Source organism: Choloepus didactylus, chromosome 27, assembly GCF_015220235.1.
Source record: "Choloepus didactylus isolate mChoDid1 chromosome 27, mChoDid1.pri, whole genome shotgun sequence".
In the NCBI taxonomy this organism is placed as follows: Eukaryota; Metazoa; Chordata; class Mammalia; order Pilosa; family Megalonychidae; genus Choloepus; species Choloepus didactylus.
The window spans coordinates 13,373,506-13,393,025 of NC_051333.1; the positions used below are offsets into that span (position 1 = coordinate 13,373,506).

The 19,520-nt window shown below is 62.6% G+C and overlaps 1 protein-coding gene across 10 annotated transcripts; it reads left to right on the top strand.

Annotated features, from left to right (window-relative positions):
• The first annotated feature begins 487 nt into the window (after positions 1-487).
• Positions 488-19,213, top strand: ARHGEF1 (Rho guanine nucleotide exchange factor 1). Of its 10 annotated transcripts, none has more exons than XM_037820597.1 (32): positions 488-893; positions 926-1,157; positions 5,329-5,498; positions 5,582-5,665; positions 6,077-6,190; positions 8,311-8,409; positions 8,566-8,608; positions 8,846-9,092; positions 9,439-9,468; positions 9,787-9,886; positions 10,033-10,129; positions 10,209-10,244; positions 10,511-10,648; positions 11,342-11,447; positions 12,098-12,109; positions 12,807-12,974; positions 13,310-13,455; positions 14,798-14,944; positions 15,179-15,261; positions 15,403-15,528; positions 15,639-15,753; positions 15,871-15,971; positions 16,083-16,160; positions 16,391-16,466; positions 16,543-16,710; positions 16,973-17,060; positions 17,189-17,275; positions 17,481-17,593; positions 17,704-17,790; positions 18,233-18,396; positions 18,486-18,583; positions 18,851-19,213. In XM_037820597.1, the coding sequence occupies exons 3-31, from the start codon at positions 5,469-5,471 to the stop codon at positions 18,564-18,566; spliced, it is 2,964 nt and encodes a 987-aa protein (XP_037676525.1). In that variant the 5' UTR covers positions 488-893; positions 926-1,157; positions 5,329-5,468; the 3' UTR covers positions 18,567-18,583; positions 18,851-19,213. The 10 variants fall into 10 exon arrangements, with proteins under 10 accessions (XP_037676525.1, XP_037676527.1, XP_037676530.1 ...); XM_037820602.1 differs by having other exon boundaries at positions 562-893; positions 5,456-5,498; XM_037820599.1 differs by having other exon boundaries at positions 519-1,157; positions 5,456-5,498.
• Positions 19,214-19,520: the final 307 nt, after the last annotated feature.

Here is a 19,520-nt window from a genome sequence, read left to right on the forward strand (position 1 = left end):
CACCTGGGAGCAGGTAGTCAGGCTTGGCTACCCACTAAGAGAAACAGGAAGTGTCTTGGGAAGGGGTGCCTTGGCCCCCTCCGGGGCCCCACCCCAGGCCATGTCCCTGAGCAGAAGAGACTGTAGAGGGCAGTGTGAGGCTTCTGTTTTTGTGGGTGTCTAAGCAAACAGGGGGAGCTGTCTTGTGGGCCTAGTACCAGATTCTTCAACTGCAGCCACACCTTTTCTCCTGGGGGACTTGCAGAAGAGGGATCCGGAGGGTCGTGGGCTGCCAGGGAGACTCAGAGGCTGTGACTGAGCGGGATACTGAGGTACTGAGGCTGGAAGGGACAGAGCAAGTGAAGGAGAAGACCAGGAAGACAGAGATACAGTGACACAGAGACAGGCAAGGAAAGGACGGTCCAGAGATAAACGGACACGGAGAGACTGACCCCTGTGACTCTGAGGAGGAAATGAAAGACTAAGATGGAGATGCAGAAAGATCCAGAGATGGAAGGAGCAAGACCCTGAGGGAAAAAGCGACGGAGGAGGGCAGCCTGGGTGACAGGGAGACTGGGGGGAAGGACCCCGACCAAGAAAGGGAGACAGCGACCAAGAGACCCAGAGGCGGGCGGGGTGGGGCAGAGACCCACAGAGAGCCACAGGCACAAAGCTACAGGGAAGCCGAGAAAGAGGCAGCCCCAGGCCCACGGGGCGTGGAAACGGGAAGCACACAGACGGCAGCCCGGGAGGCCACGCTCAGGCCGAGGCCGCCGGCCACCGGGGCGCACATCCCCTCAGCCCCCACCCTCCAGGGCGGTGCCGGCGGCCTCCCCGGCGGAGAGACACAACGAGGAGCCCGTGCCCGCCGGACGCACAGACGGACAAAGCCAGCCGGGGAGTGGCCGGGCGGCGCGGGACGGGGGCCCCCGGGGCCCGGGGCGGGGCGGGGCGAGGAGGGGCCCGGCGGGCGGCGAGAAGGGGAAGGAAGCGGAGGTGCCGGGCGGGCGCGGGGCGCGGGCAGGAAGCGGGGAGGGGCGGCGGGGCGGGGGCTCCGGAAAAACGCCCCGACTTCCTGCCCCGCCGGAGCCAGGAAGCGGGAGCCGGGACACAGGCCCCGGGATCGCCGAGCCCGACCCCGGGCGCCCCGCCGGTCACCTCCCCGCGCCGGATCCCAGGTACACGGTCCCTGGCCCCGCCCGGCCTCCCTCCCCTCCGCTGCTAGGGGAAGTGGGGAGGGGCGCTGGGGCGCTGCTCCTCAGGGCCGCACGGAGCCAGCGGCCGCCCCTCCCCGGGCCTCAGTTTCCCCATCTGTCAAACGGGGCAAAGAGAGGAGAACGCATATTTGTTAAGCGCCCACCGGGTGGGGTGAGGGATGCAGGGGCGGGGTCCAGGCCTCCCACCTGTCCAGCGGAGGACGGACGATCGCCCCCATTGCACCGGTGGGGAAATTGAGGCCCAGGGAGCAGAACCGACTCGCCCCAGGGCGCACCCATCGTGAGATCGTGCCGAGTTGGGGTTTGAACACGCAGGTGCTTTCCGCTTAGCGCCCTCCTCCAACCCCGCATGCTTTAGGGCCACCTAATAAAAGACAAACAACGATAATGCCCAGGGGCCGCCGTTGAAGCGGAAAATTGCCAGCAGAGCGCTTTTGAAAGCGTTTTCGGAAAGCTCTTTTCTGAATCATACCCTGAGAGATGGGTGTAGAAAAGACAGCCAGGCACCTTCCCAATACACAGATGGGAACACTGAGGCTTAGAAAAAAGTAATTACTTTTTTTCCAGGTTATAAAGGTATGTCAGAGGCAAAGGTGGGCTAGAACCTAGGAGTTTTGCTTGCTAGCCCCAGCAGAAAGCGGAGGTGGGGTGGGGCGCGGGGAGGGGGGTTGATGCATAAGCGTCGGAAATTCAGCTGACCCCCGAGTGCAGGGAATCTGGATAGGACAGGGAGTCCGGACAAGACCGGGAGCCCCTGTCCGAGGGAATCAGGGGGCCGAGGAAGCCCAAGATTTCTGACTGAGCTCTAGCCGGGTGGGCTGAATCCATCCCCACCTTTGGGCAATGGGCTGGGCCCGGGAGAATGACGCGAGCAGTCGAGATACGGAAACGCCAGCCCTCCAAGACGGGCCAGAGCGGCCCTATCTGGCCAGCGTGGCGCAGTGGAGAGCTAGAGCGGCCGGCGGGAGGAGTGGAGTCGCGGGGGCAGGAGCCCTGCAGGACTTGGGCTAGAGCCGCTGGCGGGAGGAGTGGAGTTGGTCCAAAGGTGGCCTCTGGGACGGCTAGAGCGGCTCGGCAGCAGGGGTGGGGGGAGCCCGGAGCGGGCGCGCGGAGGCCTCGGTTCTGTCGGCGGTGGTGGCTTCTCGGAATCCGAGCAGGTGAGGAAAGCGGCCCCGGGCGGGTATCACAGCTTGGCTCCGTGCATCTGCTCGGACATGCCCGGCCGCATATATCTCCAGGTCCCTTAGAGGATTTGGGTCTCCTGTAGACCCGCCACGTCCCCTGTAAGATTTGGGGCTGGCGTAGACCTCCCACGTTCCATATAGATTACAAGGTCTTACAGACCCTCCAGGAACCTGCTAGCCCCCCATGGAGATGCGGCTTTTTATAGACCCGGGGTCCCTCACAGAGCAATAGCATCCCCTAGAAACCGGGGCCCTATTGACCCTGTATCTCTGGATGCATCCCATGCATTTCTAGAATTCAGCGCCCTTTAAGTCTCCAGGGGTCCCAAAGACTGGCTACTTCAGCTATAGAATCATGATCCCCGGATCCCTATAGACCCACCCTATGTCAAATAGAATCTGAGCTGTATACATTTCAAGAGCCTCTTACTCTTTACAGACTCACCTTAACTCTTCTGTATTTTAGGTTCTTTAAAGCTCCCAGAGGTCCTTGGAGACACTGGGTCACCTGCTCCATATCTTACAGACCCCGAGCCCTGCATAGAACCCAGGCCTCCATGTGAACCCTGATGTGAGGCTGCTTTGCTCTAGGACCTCCATCCCTGTGGACCTTTTAAGCCAGCCCTGACCCCACCCCCCCCACCCCAAGTTCCGTGCTCACAGGCGCCCCCTCTACTGTGTCCCAGACCCTGTCAGTTGTCAATAGACCAGGGTTTCTCAGCCTTGGCCCTGCTGACATTTGAGGCCGGATCGTTCTTGGTTGTGGAGGACTGTTTTACGAGGTTTAGCAGCATCCTTAGCCTCCACTCCTAGATGCCAGTAGCACACATGTGCCTCCCCCCCCCCCCCGCCCGAGTTATGACAACCAAAAATGTCTCCAGACACTGCCCGATGTCCTCTGGCAGGCAAAATCGTCCCCAGTTAAGAACCACTGCTGTAGCTGTCAGATCGAATCTGGGGCCCTTATAGATTCCTGGGATCCATACAGTCTCACTTTCACCCCCCTGTATTTTAGAAATTTAGGGGAGACCCTGAGTCATCTACTCAATTACCTATAGAGCCTGGGCCCTGCAGAGAACCCAGGTTCCATGTGGTCCCCCATGAGTCCCCACTTTGCTCTTGGACACCCCCCCCCACCTCACGCCTATGAATGTAAACTGGCCCTGACCCTCCAGAGCCCCCAAACATACAGCACCCCCTTGACTGTGCCCCAGACCCTGTCAAGTGTCTATAGATCCATCTGCCCTCTGCCCACTTCAACCTATAATTCCCTGTCCTTTCTGGAATAAAGAGATAATAGGTGTCAGGTATCTGATTTGGAGCCTGGTACCAAGCAGTGACTTTGTAATGTGCGTCCTCTCCTTTACCCCCTGGGTCACCCTGCTGCTGTTGCACTTTCCCACCCCTAAATGGGCTGAGCAAGGACCCTCCATGCCCCATGGCAGTGTTGTCCAGCCCAGGAGCTGTGGCCGGCAGCCCAGTGAAGGTTTTCCCATGTCTGACAGGATCATAACTGCATGGGGTGCTTGTGGTCATGAGGGTGAAATGGTTAATATGGGAGAAGCACTTCAAGCAACATGCAGCAGGTGGGAGGTGCTGGGTATGTCCAGCTCATAATAAATCACACGATGATGAGGATGATGGTTCTGCCTTGGTTTACACATTTATTTATGTGCCAGTTTAACAGTGTTCAAGCCTTACGTGCCCCGAGCCTGAATGCTGAGCCAATATACTTTATTGAAAAGAATCAAATGATGCCTGCTCTGGTGAAACCATAGGCTCACTTTGCACACCCCAGAAAGCATCACTGTTTAATAATCAGAGACTAAATCTTAGCTACCATTTATTGAGCACTAGTGAGGGGGCCCAGGAAACAGGGAGAAGAGTGGGTCTCTGGTGACTAGGGTTATAAATAGTTTGGGGCTTTGGGGGCTGCTCCCCCTCATTGGCCACTCCACTCCTCTTTCCAGAGCTCTGTCCTGACTGACAGATGGATTAAGGACCCAGGGGATGCTGGGGAAAGATTTGGGGAGAGTGGAGATTCAAGGGGAGACAGAAACGGGGAAGACAGCACAAGATGGGAGAGAAGGGGAGGGAGAGGTGTGGGATGAGGGCTGCAGAAAGCAGGGGTGGGAAGCCAGACCCAGGGAGACAAATGGGGAGAGTTGGGGGCCACAGGGGCAGGGGTGGGGCATAGCAGACTGAGGTTGGGGGAGGCTGTGGTGGGGAGGGAGATGGAGGGAGGGGAGGCAGAGCCCGTGGGAAAAGAGACCGTTCTGGAGGAAGGGAAAGAGAAAAATATGAGGAAATGGGAAGAAGAGAGAAACGTGTAACAGATTCCCGGGAGAGGACAGATGGCAAGACAAGGTGTGGGGAAGGAGACCCACCCTGGGCTGAGCTGAGGACCCTCCCTCATCTTCTGGGACTGGAGGCGGGAAGGTGGGGGGTCCCTGATGCAAAGAAGAGCTTCAGTGTCCTGGGGCTCCTCGTCCCTGAGGGAGAAGGGTTTGCAGTTTTGTTTTCTTGTGGGGAGGGAGTTGGGGGTTGGAGGATTTGCCGGTGTGATTTCCTGCCACAGGAAGTGGGGCCGGTGGGTTCAGAGGCAACATCCTGCCCCAAGCCTGTCTCCAATCAGAGGGGAGCCCCCAGCACCCCGGATTTCTCCTTCTTACCTTCTCTTTAACCTTCCTAATTCAGCTTCTCTCCAGGCCCTGCTCCCTTAGGAACCAGCCCCAGCCCCTCTTCCCCTGGGACCCAGGAGCCCTGGTCCCAGCCCCCCTCCTCCATTAGGGACCCGAGATTTGCAGGTTCGCAGACCCAGCCCTCTGGGGACCCAGGCTCCTGGCCGTCCAGCTCCTCCCTCCACTCCACCCCCTCACCCCCACCGCACCCCGTCCTTGGGCTCCCGCCTCTGGCTGGTCTCTCAAGGGCTCTTTGTCGCCACACAGAGGCCCCATTGAGCTGCAGCGGCTCCGTGGGGGAGGCTGTTTACTCACCTTCACACCTGGGCCAGGAATCCGTGAGTAGCCGCGGGGCCACCTCCCACCCCCTCACCGCGGCCCCCCTCGCCCCCAGCCCCGCGGAGCCCATGGAGGCGGAAGACGTCGCCCGAGGGGCGGTGAGTGAAGCGAGCAGGGGGTGCAGGGGCTGGGGCTGGACGGTGGGGAGCCCCAGGGCTGAGGCCACCCCTCCTGTCCACAGGCTCCAGGTCCCCCCCGGCCTGGCCCGGTGCCCGTCAGCATCATCGGGGCAGAGGATGAGGATTTTGAGAATGAGCTGGAGACGGTGAGTGGGAGAAAGGCCGGGCCAGCTCCAGGGGCGCCCCAGCCTTCAAATCGAACCCCAGCTTCAGGTCCAGCTCTCCATCCTCAGGTCCTCTGCTCTGTCTCTCCACCTCCTTCCTCCTTCCTCATTTCCCCCTGTCCTCTATATCTCCAGTTCAGCACAGGCTCCCACCCTGTTTACTCCCAGCCCAGTTTTTTTCACCACCCCTCCCCACCACAGCGTGGATCCCATCCCCTCTCCCCTAATTCTGCCCTCCACCCCTCATCGTTCTCCCATCCTTACTGCATAGACACTCCTCCTCCCCAGCGTCTCCCCCAGCTTAGATCCCTTGGGGAGTGCCAGGGGGTGGGGAGGTCAAGCCCGAGACCCCTCCTCTTCTCCCCATTCTCCTCACCCCCACCCTCCCCCCAGAACGCGGAGGAGCAAAACAGCCAGTTCCAGAGCCTGGAGCAGATGAAGCGGCGCCCAGCGCACCTCCTGGCCCTCCTGCAACACGTGGCCCTGCAGTTCGAGCCGGGACCCCTGGTGAGGGCAGGGCCCAGTGGGCACGGGGAGGGCTGGGGGCCGGGCCAGGCCCACCGCGTTCAGCGAGCTAGACCTGGGAGATGAGCCAGGAGGATCTGGAAAACAAGGCCCCTGCTCCGGAAAGCAGAGGGTGAGGTCTAGAAAGAGAGCCCGCCATGGGCGGGGGCTGGAAAGCACACTGTGGGACCCAGAAGAGGTGGTGGCGCCCCACATACGTTCGGGAAATAGTAGGTGCAGGCCAGCAAAGTACCCACGACAGGGCATGCGGGGAGCAACGGGAAGCCAACCAGGTGGCAGCTATGCCGGGCAGAAACCGCATACCCCCTCATCCCCTCCACGGCCACAGCTGCACCACCCGGCGATAATGGACTCTGGAGGGGACCCCAGCCCTTGTCTACGTTGCCTTCCTGGCAGGGGCCACCAGCCCGTCACCTGGGGCTGTACTTGGGAGAACCTCTCAGCCATCCTAGATCTCGGTGGTTGGCAGACCCCGTCCCAAAGCAGGAACCATCGCAAGCAGCCCACAAGGCACAGAGAATGTAATTAGCCATCAGAAGCCTCCGGCAGTGGGCAGAATGGTGCCTGGGAGATGCGGCTGCAGAGCTGTGCCATCCAGAAGCACCTGCGGGGTCTAGAAAACTCTGGTATTTAGGAAGGAAGAAAATGAGTAATTCTAGCACATCTCCAGGCTGAGTTCCAGGATCTGGAGTTCTTGAGTTCTGGAAACCCAAAGGGCTTGGCACCTGGCTGGCAGGGAAGGGGCGTCTTTAGACGAGGGTCCCACCCCCAGAAGACCCAGCACAACCCAGCAGAGGCCACCAGCTGGCAAGCATCCAGAGCACAGTGCTGTACTGGAAATGCTTAGCAGATACCTCCAGAAAGTGAGGAGATGGATGGAAATGCAGAAAGCAGGGCCTGTGGGCAGGCGGGCAGGAGACTGGTCATCCTGCTTCAGAAACTGGCAGGAAATGGGGAAATTGCCAGCCTCTCCCCCGTCCACATCCTCTCCAGGAGTGTCTGCCCCTCCCCTTCTGCGTGGGTGCTCTGGCTGTCCGGGCAAGGGGTCCCCCACTTGAGCCTTGGATTTTCTAGAACTCAAGAACTCCACATCCTGGAACTCAGCCTGGGGATGTGCTGATCACCATGTTCTTTTACAGATGGGGAAACTGAGGCCTAGAGAGGGCCAGGGCTGCCCTGAGGTGATGAGATTGACCTCTGGCATTTGGAGATTGGTCCCCATTTGGCTAGGGGAGCAGCCCAGGGGTGGCTATGGTCTCTTGGGCTGCTGATGTAGCCTGTCTTGCAGCTTTGCTTTAGTGTTTGTGTTTGGGGTGGGGATGGGGGATTGGACACAGAATTGCTGAAACTGTTTAAAGTGGAGAAATTGAGTTGCACCCCATCTGGGCAAGTGCTTATCACGCCCAGGCCACATCCTTACCAGGTGGGAGCCCCAGGAGCCAGGAGCGTGGGGCCGGCACACAGGCGGCCTCAGGAAGTGCTCAGTGGATGAATGTGTGAGCCCTGCTGGCCCAGCTCTTTATTTACCAAGCCCCTCCCGCACAGTGGGCCCTGTCTGGGACACAGATGACTCAGCTCCTCCCTGGCTGCCCCCACCACACCCTCAGGTTGGCGACAGTCTTGCCAGGCAGTGGAGTGCAACGGGGACAGGCTGCCTGGATTCAACTCCCAGCTTTGCCACTTACTAACTGTGAAACTTGAAGCAAGCTTCTCAACCACTTGGTGCCTTAGTTTTCTTATCCGTAAAATGGGGTTAACAGTAGCACTTGTGATTGAGCAAGTTAATGCCTTTAAAGCATTTAGGAAGGTGTCTGGTGTGTGCTCAGCCCTCTCAGCAGAGAGGAGGAAGAAGAAAGAACCACCTCACAGGACAGAAAATTAGAAAGGGCTCCTGCGGCCTTGGGGAGGCTCTGGGGAAGGCCGGGGTTCTCTTTGGTGGGCAGCAGTTAGAGGGGAGATCAGGGAGCACTTCCCAGAGGAGGTGGCATTTGAACCCGTGGCCATGGGGCAGCTGGGAGGCTGAGCAGCCCGAGGCGTCCCAAAGGGGTTGTAGTTCTGGTGGGGTGGGATGGGGGGAGAGGTCACGCTGCGTGTCTCCCCAGCTCTGCTGCCTGCACGCGGACATGCTGGGCAGCCTGGGCCCCAAGGAGGCCAAGAAGGCCTTTGTCGACTTCTTCCACAGCTTCCTGGACAAGACTGCGGTGAGATACCCCGGAGGGCTCCTGGCCTTGGGTTCTCAGGCTGGCACCCCCAGCCCCTTCCCCACCACACCATCCCTGGGCGGCCCCCACCCCCTCCCGGTCCTCCCCAGCACACTGCCCCCTCCTCCCCCTCACTCCCTTCTCTCTGCTGGGCAGGTGCTGCGGGTGCCCGTCCCTCTCAGCGTCGCTTTTGAACTTGGTAAGAGGGGGCGGGGGGCAACATGGGATGAGGGAGGGGTTTCTCCTCGGGGCCCCATCTCCCAGGAAGGCCCAAGCAGGGAGCCCACAGCCCCCCATGGCCCCGTGGACAGCGGGGAGCCCTTCACTCCTGCTGGGCAGCACCAGCCCAAGGACCCAAGGGTGGGCCGGGACCGAGGTCCAAGCCGCGAGGGAGCCAGGGCCCAGGGACCCGGCCCCAGTGCCCGCGTCCCTGCAGACCGCACGCGGCCCGACCTCATCTCCGAGGACGTCCAGCGGCGCTTCGTGCAGGAGGTGGCGCAGAGCCAGCAGGCGGCCGTGGGCCGGCAGCTGGAGGACTTCCGCTCCAAGCGGCTCATGGGCATGACGCCCTGGGAGCCGGACCTGGCCCAGCTGGAGGCCTGGGTTGGGCGGGACCGCGCCTGCTACGAGGCCCGCGAGCGGCACGTGGCCGAGCGGCTGCTGACCCACCTGGAGGAGATGCAGTGAGTGGGCTGCCTCCAGCCTGTGCCAGCACCAGTTTCCGGGCTCCCTCTTTTGCTTCTGGGTTCGCCGGCCCTGGCATTTTTTGGGGGTTCCCTGCCCGTTTCTGGGTCCCATCCTCGGAGCTCCCGTCTCCGCTGGATGCGAGACCCTCCTCCTGCCTTCTGAGCGGCCTTCCCGATTGCTTCTGGAGTGTCCGTCCTCCACCCCTCCTCCCGCACCCTGTCCCAGCTGCCCCCACAGCCTGCCAGCCCTGCCTGCAAGGGGACCGCTACCTGGAGATCGGAGTGGGTGGACAGGGCTCCTGGCTTAGTTCCTTTGTCACAACCTTTTTTCTTCTCCCGACAGACACACCATCTCCACTGATGAAGAGAAAAGGTGATGGAAGCAGAGAGAATGGTGGCGAGAGGGGTTTCATCTCCTGAGCCTGAGGGAGGAGGGGTCGCGGGTCCCGAGGCCGGAGCAGTGTCCCTGGGCCTGGCCTCTGAATCCTCTCCTCTCCCCTCAGAGCCTCGACGGGAAGCGGTTGGGGTGGGCAGCGAACGCGGAGGGCAGTAGTGTCCGTGAGAGGGTGTGTGTGTGTGGGGGGGGGTGTCTGAGCACATCAGTGTGTGTGTCACGTGTGTCTGAGCCTGGGTCTGTGCGTGTCTGTCTGAGTGTGTGTCTGTGTCGGCCCTCACTGTCCCCTCTCCACAGCGCCGCCGTGGTCAACGCCATCAGCCTGTACATGCGCCACCTCGGGGTGCGCACCAAGAGTGGGGACAAGAAGTCCGGGAGGAACTTCTTCCGGAAAAAGGTGCCCCCCTGTGCGCCCGCCCCTGGCCCTTTCCTCCCCAGTGACCTCCTGGTGGGGACGCACGTGGCAGCAGATCCCCGAGGTCCAGTTCTGCTTTGTGGGGGTCTCAGGAATGCTCCACTCCCCGCCCCCCTGCCCCCCGACAGGTGATGGGGAACCGGCGTGCAGACGAGCCCCCCAAGACCAAGAAGGGCCTGAGCAGCATCCTGGACGCCGCCCGCTGGAACCGAGCAGAGCCCCAGGGTAAGGGGTCCTGGGCTGTGCCCCACCCCATCCGCCCCACACCAGCCCCCGCCTCACCTCCCACCTTCTCCCATTGCAGCTCCGGATTGCCGACACTTCAAGGTGGAGGCTGATGGTAATGTCCCAAAGCCAGAGCACCCATCCCTGAGCCCTGGGGGAGGGGGCTGGGGCTGGGACCTCCTGGCTCCCGAGGGAGGACGGGACGAGGGTCTGAGGGAAAGGGGGACAGGGAGAGGGGGCATCCTGGGTCCCGAGGTAGGAGGTGCAGGGGTGCTGGGGTGATGGGACGAGGGGCTGGGCACACCTCTCAGATCCCCAGCGTGGTGGGCGTTGGTGCCCCTGGACTCTCACTGCCCCACGCCCCCCTTGCCATCTCTGCAGCTGAGAAGCCAGGCCCTGCAGAACGCAAGGGAGGCCTGGCAGCGCCCGCTCGGGACCGGAACGTCGGGGCCCCTGGCCAGGACACCCCCGGAGTCTCTCTGCACCCTCTTTCTGGGGACGGCCCTGACCGGGAGCCAGGTGCGGGTTTCCTGGCCGGGAGCATGGGGAGGCCCCCAGTGAGCACCCCTCAGACCCAAGCCAGCCTCGCCCCGGCAGGATCTCTCCTTGGATCTCGGCAGCTGCTCCTCTGCCCCTCCCGCAGCTTTCCTTCCGGGCTCCTGAGTGCGCTTCACTCTGTCCTCCATCCTGGCGGCTCGTGTCCATCAGTCCCCAGGGCTTCATTTCCCAGAATGCTCTGAGCGTGTTGCCCGTCGCCCTCGAACTGCCCTCCTGGGCCTGCCTGGATGGGGAGCCCATCGGCGCCACTGACTTGTTTCCCACAATCCTTAGGACTTTGTGCCTTTCAGTCCCTTGGGGCTCCAAAGGCTCCTTGTCAGCTCTGGGTCCAGTCCGAGCCCTGCTCCTCCCCTCCCTGAGCCTCAGCCTCCTCACCTCTAAACGGGGTACCCTCTTCCCCACAGGGTCACAGTTAGGCAGATGGGCAGGCACAAGTACAGAGCGTTCAGGGCAGTCGCCTTCTCTAGGGAGCCCTGGCTGCTCCCGGCCTTGTTCTCGGAGATCTTTCCATCTGTCCTTCTCCCCGTGGACCTGCAGACGAGCCGCCTGGTGCCTGCTGGGCACCGGCTGGGGCTAGCACACTCCTTCCACAGCGTGGGGGTCTCGCCCTGCCTGGGCCTTCCACCAGCCTTGCTCTGTCCCCTTCCCCTACAGGTGCTGAACCCCCACCAGAGCTGGGGGACCCGCCTCCGCAGGGCCCTGCAAGCCTGGAGCCCCCGGTACCCCCAGAGAACACTGAAGAGGGCCCTGACACGGACAGGTGCCCAGGGCGGGGCGTGGGGGGCTGGGCAGCCTAGGACTGGGGTGGGGAGCGTGTGTCGGGGGGTCGTCGCTGCCATCTGCACCTGCCTGCCCCTGCCGTCGCCACTCCCGCTCGGCCTCGGCCGCCTCCTCTTTTCTCCCACTGGCTTCCGCTTTTCTTTGAGTCTCCCTGATCCCCTCCCTTCTTTTTTCCTTCTCCCTTTTGTCTTTTTCTCATCTTACTCCCTTTTCCCCACCTCCTTCCCTTTCCCCTTTTCTCCCCTCTTTCTGCTCCTTCTTTGATTTTCACTAATTCTTCTTTTCTTCTCTTTCATTTCTTTCCCCCTTTTTTTTCTTTTCTGTCTGATTTTCTTCCCCTTCTCCCGCCCCCTTCTTTCTCTTCCTCTTTCCCCTTTTCATCCCTTCTTCCTTCCGTCTCTTTCCCCCATCCGTCCCGCCTCGCTCCCGCCTCCTGGTGCCCCTCCCTCAGCCCCCCAGCCCCCCTTTTGTGCTCCGTGCCCCGGGGGCCCTGTCCCCCTCCCAGTTGGGGGGTCAGGCTCTGCCCCCTGCCTGTCCTTGTGCTGCTGCTTTGGGGACCCTGTGGGGGGTGTGGGGAGGTAGATTGGGTCCATCTGGTCCACCTTTGACCCTGTGCCCCTCTCTCCCCAGAAAGTGGAAGAGGTGGGTGCCTGGGCCCTGGGTGGGGGGAGGGCTAGCCCCTCCCCCACTTCTCCCAGCCCCTCCCCCTCCCCCGGGCCACCCCTCTCCTTCACCCCCTGCGAAGGGTGGGTGGGAACACCACCTCCCAGGCAAAGAGCTAAGTATCACTCCTCACCCTGCAGCCCCCCACTCACCCTGCCCACCTCAGGGAAGGGAGGGGGTCAGTCCTGAGCGCCACACGCGGTTCTCCCCCCTTTCCCCCCAAATCTCAGTACCCCCTGGCCGCCACCCCCACCACCACCCCAGCACCCCTAAATCTCACCACTCCTCTGACTCTCTCCTTTCTTTTCTGTTGCATGTTTGATCTCTGTCCCGACCCCTTTCTGTCTCTGTCCCTGTCCTGGACCCTCTTCATCTCTGTCCCTGTCCTGGTCTGTCTCTGTCCCCATCTCTCCTTGTCCCTGTCCTGGACCCTCCTCGTCTCTGTCCCCATCCCCGTCCTGTCCTGGACCCTCCTCATCTCTGTCCCCATCCCCGTCTCTCCTCGTCTCTGTCCCTGTCCCCATCTCTCCTTGTCTCTGTCCCCATCCCCGTCCTGTCCTGGACCCTCCTCGTCTCTGTCCCCATCCCCGTCTCTCCTCGTCTCTGTCCCCGTCCCTGTCTCTCCTTGTCTCTGCCCTGGCCTCTGCCTGTCTCTGCCCTTGGCCTTGGGGTCCAGGCTGTCGGGGCGTCTGGGGCGCTCAGAGAGCCTGCGGGTGAGTGACCGCCGCCGGCCTTCCCGGGGCAGCCTCGGGGCTAAGGGCCGGGGTGGGGGCCGCTCCCGGAGTGACGTGGACATGGACCCCAGCTCCACCGTGGCCGTGCTTGGCCCTGCCCGACGAGCCACGTACGTCACCCCCCACCGCCCCATCCACTGAGGCAGCTGGAGAGGCAGGGAGGACGGGGGTGCGGGGAGGGGTGTGGGCAGAGTCCCAGAGGCCTGGGCGTCAGGTGCAGAGGGCCCTGAGGGCCGGCCGGGCTCCCGGGCTTTGGAGGAGGCGAGGGGCAGGTGGGAGGCTTCCGGCATCGAGATCTGGGGGCTGGTCTGCAGGATGGGCCTCCTCAAACTGAGCATCGAATGCCGAGGCCACTGAGCCACAGAGAGAGGTTAGACACCAAGGAGTCAAAGGCTCCTCTTTGGGAGTCCCCGAGCTGGGCCCTAATGAGGCCTCTGTCCCACAGCCCCGAGCCCGGAGACGACGGGGAGCCAGGGAGGGCCGGCCTGGACCTGGAACCGGAGGAGCCCCCCGGCTGGCGGGAGCTGGTGCCCCCGGGCATGCTGCACAGCCTGCCCAAGAGCCAGGTGAAGCGGCAGGAGGTGATAAGTGGTGAGTGCCCCCCACCCAAATCCCACATGGCCCAGGACTCACGCCAGCTCCGGGAAAGGCTGAGCCCAGGGGAGCGTCATCTCAGCGTTCCCCACAAGGAGACCCTGAGGGCAGCCCGCTCCCACCCCAGGGCAGCTCGTTACCTAAATTATGGAACGGCCACCGGGTGGAACATTGTGTAGCTGTCCAAGTGACACGTCCAAAGAATTTTTAGTGGTACGGGACAATAACCAGATGCTAAGGGTCAAAAATGGGGTATGAAATTGTGTTTAGAGCATAGGCCTTTTGTTTCTTTATTTGGCAAATGTGGGAGAAAAGAGTTCCTACCTCAAAAGGTTGTCTTCAAGGCGAAATGATTCGTGGGAAGTGGTTTTAGTCTAGAGCTGGGCATGGAGTTGAAGCATTTTCACGGGACCCACAGGGAAAGATCTGGGGCGATGTGTTGAAGTGTCAGCTGTGCTGGCTTCTGGTCGGTGGAGTGAGGGGTGCAGGGTTTTTGTCTAGATGCTGTTTTGTGCTTTCTGAGTGTGTGGTGGGGGTAAGTGTGGCAGCAGAAATAGACAACTTTTCCGGAAGCTTGTCTGGAAGCTTTTTTTTACATATTCTAGTTGCGGTTAATAGTAAGAGTTATTCATTCAGAATTTTCAGGGCAGTAGGTGAGTATTCTGTGGGTCAGAGATCTTTCAGAGATGACAGACACAGAGGCAGCTCTGTCCAAGACAGCTTCCTGCAGTAGTGGGAGGCCGTGTCTGGGCTGCTTGACGGGGGAGCCACTGGCCACATACGGCTGCTGAGTGCTCGAAATGCAGCAAATACAACTGAGAACTAGATTTCTTACTTCATGTAATTTTAGTAAATTAAATTTAAAGAGCTACGTGGGGCTCATGGCTTCAGCAACTGGACAGCAGAATGTCTCTCCCCAGGAAAATACATACAATGCACAAAATAGTGCATTTAGTCTCAGGGACTTTGAGGGACCCTGGAACCCATGCGTGCAGTGAGACAGTAACACAGCTGCAAGCTTGCTGCTGTGGGGCGGTGAACTTGTCCCGGTTTGCCTGGAACTTTCCCAGTTTCTGCACTTGTAAGTCCCACCTCCTGGGCAAACCCCTCAGTGCAAACTGGGAGCACTGATCACCCTAGCTGGCTGCCGGGGCGAAAAGGGAGAGGGAAAATCGAGGAATCTTCAGCCTTTTATTTTAAGAGGCAAATGACTGCCAGAGGGAGCTTCCCCCCAAGATCCTAAGGGCTGGTCACTGGCTCTGGCCTCGCCCCCTCCTGCCCCTGCCCCATCTGCCTGAGACGGGTCCCCCAGCAGTGCTCCCTGCTTGGTGCCCCCCAGAGCTGCTGGTGACGGAGGCGGCCCACGTGCGCATGCTGCGAGTCCTTCACGACCTCTTCTACCAGCCCATGGCCGAGGGGGGCTTCTTCCCCCTGGACGAGGTGCAAAACATCTTCCCCAGCCTGGACGAGCTCATCGAGGTGCATTGTGAGTGCGGGGCCACGGCCCCCCATGCCCCACTGCCACCCCCTCCTCCACGTCCTCGTTGTTGTTCATAGCACGTCCACCCTAATCACCCACCACACTCCAGGGGACAGACCCGCCCGAGGCCCCCGGAGCTCACCGTCGCTGGGAGGGACAGACACAGACACGCCCGTCGCCCGGCCCCCTCCCGCCCCCAGCAGGTGCCCTGACGGGACGCCCTCTCCCTGCTCCCCACAGCCCTGTTCCTGGACAGCATGATGAAGCGCCGGCAGGACAGTGGCTACCTCATCGAGGAGATCGGCGACGTGCTGCTGGCCCGGGTGAGGGCCCGGCCCACCCCCATCCGCCCCCAGGCCCCGGGAGGCAGGGTCTCTAGCCCTCTCCCCCTCCCGGCAAGACCCAGGGACCTGCTCTTTCCAGTCCCCCCTGAGACGCCCTCCCTGGCCTGAATCTCACTCCAGTTTGATGGTACCGAGGGCTCCTGGTTCCAGAAAATCTCCTCCCGCTTCTGCAGCCGCCAGCCGTTTGCCTTAGAGCAGCTCAAAGCCAAGCAGCGCAAGGATCCCCGCTTCTGTGCCTTTGTGCAGGTGGGCCGGGGGCCTGGGCTCAGGGACCCCAGCTAGGGGCGGAGCCTGGAGGCCTGATTCCTGGGAGGGGGCCCCAGGCTATGGCCACCTCAGCCCCAGTGTCCCCTCAGGAGGCTGAGAGCCGCCCGCGGTGCCGCCGCCTGCAGCTGAAGGACATGATCCCCACGGAGATGCAGCGTCTGACCAAGTACCCCCTGCTCCTGCAGAGCATCGGGCAGAACACAGGTACCCGCGGGCCCCGGCCTGCCCTGCTGGCCCTGGGCCCTCCCTCTAGCCTGGGCCACACAGCCGGGGGCTTCCAGGGCTGGGCTCACTGAGGCCCTTCTCCCCCTTGCCCCCTAGAAGAGACCGCAGAACGGGAGAAGGTGGAGCGGGCAGCCGAGTGCTGCCGGGAAATTCTGCACCATGTGAACCAGGCCTTGCAGGACATGGAGGACTTGCTGGTGAGCCGGGGCCTCGGGCAGCGGGCACTGTGTGGCCAAGGGTTGGCGGGGTCACTGGGGGTTGGACTGGTCCTCGGCTCGACCCCCCTAACGCTCCCGTCCGTGCCCCAGCGGCTCAAGGATTATCAGCGGCGCCTGGACCTGTCCCACCTGAAGCAAAGCAACGACCCCATGTTGAGCGAGTTCAAGGTGGGCCCCTCCGCCCTCCCCAGCGCTCCCTGGCCCCCTGCCCCCTGCCCTCTGCCCTCCAGGACCCAGCCGTCCTGGGATGCCCTGATCTGGGCCCTGCCGGGCTGCTGATGTATTTGGGGAGCCAGGACAGCCCCTTGGCTCCAACGCCCCTTCCGCCCCAGCTGGGGTGCCTGCCCCTGACCACAGCCCCCCCCACGCCCCTGACACCCACCCCCTCCTGCTCCCAGAACCTGGACATCACCAAGAAGAAGCTGGTCCACGAGGGCCCACTGACGTGGCGGGTGACGAAGGACAAGGCCGTGGGTGAGTGCCGGGCGGGGTGGGGGGCGGGGGGGGGCCGCGGCGGGTGCTGAGGACCACCCCCCACCCTGCCCCGCAGAGGTCTACGTGCTGCTGCTGGACGACCTGCTGCTGCTGCTGCAGCGCCAGGACGATCGGCTGCTGCTCAAGTCGCACAGCCGCACGCTGACGCCCACGCCCGACGGCAAGACCATGCTGCGGCCCGTGCTGCGGCTCACCTCCGCCATGACCCGCGAGGTGGCCACCGGTGAGCGGGGGCCGGGCAGGGCTGGTCACGCAGGGCCCCGTGGCACCTGCCTGAGGGTCTTGCCCAGAGGAGAGGCCTGCTCCGACAGGTGTCCGGAAAAGACGCTTCCGGCCACCGCCCGGTGGGGGTGGATTGCAGGGGAGCAGGGGCACAAGCAGCGTGCAGAGCAGATAGAGCCTCTGGGGACTGGATTAGATGGAGGGGAGTGAGGGGAGGGCATGGGGGGTGACCTGCCTCTGAGCCCGTCTCCCTCCTCCTGCAGATCACAAAGCCTTCTATGTCATTTTCTCCTGGGACCAGGAGGTCCAGATATACGAGCTGGTGGCACAGACGGTGGCAGAACGGAAGAAGTGAGGGGGTCCGGGTTCCGAGTGTGGGGTAGGGGAGGAGGCCCCAGTCCCTCGGGGCCAGTCTCGGGGGAGGGGAGCGGTGCAGGGACGGGGGCCCTGACTGCAGGGGTGGCGGCCTGTCTCTGCAGCTGGTGCACCCTCATCACCGAGACCGCCGGCTCCCTGAAGGTCCCTGCCCCTGCCTCCCGCCCCAGGCCCCGGCCCAGCCCGAGCAGGTGAGGGGGCAGGAGGGAGCCGGAGCCCAGGAGCCGGGGGTCCCGTCCCCAGCACCCAGCACCCCAGCGCGGCCCGGTGTCTGTGCGTGTACCTCCCCACACCCCATGGCCACCTGGAGTCTCTTGGCCCCCATCTTCCATCGTCTGGCCTCTGTGTCCCCACACCTCCCCTCCGCCCCACCTCTGGCCCTCTGTCTCCCTGCAGCCCCCTGGGGCCAGGGCCCTGGAGTCACCCAGCTCTTCCTGTCCCCAGCACCCGCGAGCCCCTGCTCAGCAGCTCTGAGAATGGCAGCGCCCGAGAGATGCCTCCTGCTGACGGTGCGATGGGGGCACGGGGGTGGGGTGTGGTCCTGGGGGGCAGGGAGTGTCCACTGCAAGCCCACAGGGCCTGAGCCTCCTCCCTGGCCACCCCGCACTCCCCCACCCAGGCCGCACCGAGAGAATCCTCAACGACCTCCTGCCCTTCTGCAGACCCGGCCCTGAGGGCCAGCTTGCGGCCACAGGTCTCCAGAAAGGTAACGGTGCCCGCTCAGCACCTTGGGGTAGACTAAAAATGGCACCTCCTTTCCACTCACTTTATGACCAGCTGCCAGAAGACTGCCTTAAACGTACAAATCCACAAAGACTATGATATAAGGGGCTCCCAGCCTGAAGACCCCCCACCCCAGACTCGGTGACCCCGAATCCCTTTGCTTTGACCCGAAACATGGCCTTTCCCTGTGCTAGCTCCACCTCAGTGCTAGCCCCGGCCCTCCTTGTGCCCTGCGGCCCTTGCCCCACTCCAAACCCTCGCCTCGCCTCTGCGGCCTTCTCCAGATCTCCCCCTCCCACCCATCCACCGCCCCGGCCCTCCACCAGGCTCGGCCTTGCCTTGGGCCCACCCCCAGTTCCAGCCCCTTTCCCAGCTTGTCCCCAGCTCCTGTCTCTCCTGACCCTGTCCCTCTTGCCCCCGGCCAGTGCTGTCCCTCAAGCAGCTCCTGTCCCCTGCGGAGGAAGACAGCAGGGCGGGAGCTCCCCGCGAAGGGGACGGGGTGCCAGGGGGCAGCCCTCGGAGCCCCACACACACCCAGGAAATTCAGGAGAAGCTGCTCAGCCTGGAGGAGACCATGAAGGAGCTGGAGGTGGGGGTGGGGGTCCCCTTGAGTGCGCTGGGGCGGGGGCTGGCACAGCCGGGGGGTGACCCCTCTCACCGACGCACCCCACCCCCTAGGAGATGGAGGAGGAATTTTGTCGCCTGCGACTCCTCCTGTCTCAACTGGAGAGCAGCATCCCCCAGCCCGGCGGCACCTGAGGCTCTGTCCCGGGCAGGTGAGCGGGGATGGGGGGCGGCAGGGGGCGCTGCCCAGAGAGGGGGGCCGGGGCGGCTGCCTCAGGTGCTCCCCTTTCTACAACCTCATCTGCTTTTCTGCCTCTGTCTTTGGGAATCTCCCCACTTCCCTCTCCTGTCCCTCCACCTTAGCCGCCCTGCCTGTCACCTCGCTGGGCTCTTCATGCCTCCTCTTGATCCCTTTCTCTCCCTTCTCTCCCGCTGTCTCTCGCTCCTTCTTTCACTGTCTCCTTCTCCTGCACCCCTAGGCCTCCTGCCAGAAGGATGAGGAATGGGGGAGCAGACGTGGGGCCGCCTCGTCCCCCACCCACCCGGCTGCCCGCCCACACCCCAGGGGCCTGAGGAGAGGGAGCCGGCCGTCGGGACCAGGCCTGGGGGGCCTGGCCGGGGCCATGCACCCCCCACCCTCCCACCACCTTCAGCCATCTCTCCCTCTTGCCTTCTGCTTGGGGGACTCAGGACTTCATTCCAGGGGACACTACCGTGATCCCCCACTTCCAGGGCCATCTCAGTATTGCCTGGCGGAGGGACCCCCCTCCACCCCCAAGTGCCTTTGTTCTGTTTTTATACCTTGAATTGGAGGTTTATTTTTAATATATATTATCTAAGAAGAGGCGTGTATCTGTGGGGGGCTGGTCGGGGCCCTCCGTGACCCTCTGGCCTTGCTCCCCGCGTCTCTCCCGCTGTGAGCCCTGGATACCTGCTGTCTCTCTCCAGTCCCTGTCCTTTCATTCATTCGTTCACCGGACCCTCCAGGACCCCCCCACCGCGCACACCCTGCGTGGGAGGCGTCTGCCCCGCCCTCGTGGCTCCCATCCCCAGGCCCCACGGTCGCGTACGACACTGGGAGCCTCATGTCCCACTCGTGTTTCCTTCCTTTTATTTTTGTAGTAAACTCTCTGGAGGTGTCTGTTGGGG

Excerpts from the sequence above, each read along its gene's own strand:
- ARHGEF1 (XM_037820593.1), top strand. The coding sequence starts at position 2,059 with ATGACGCGAGCAGTCGAGATACGGAAACGCCAGCCCTCCAAGACGGGC. Across the intron at positions 9,887-10,032 it reads GGAACTTCTTCCGGAAAAAG|GTGATGGGGAACCGGCGTGC; the intron begins GTGCCCCCCTGT and ends GCCCCCCGACAG. Across the intron at positions 17,791-18,232 it reads GGCCACAGGTCTCCAGAAAG|TGCTGTCCCTCAAGCAGCTC; the intron begins GTAACGGTGCCC and ends GCCCCCGGCCAG.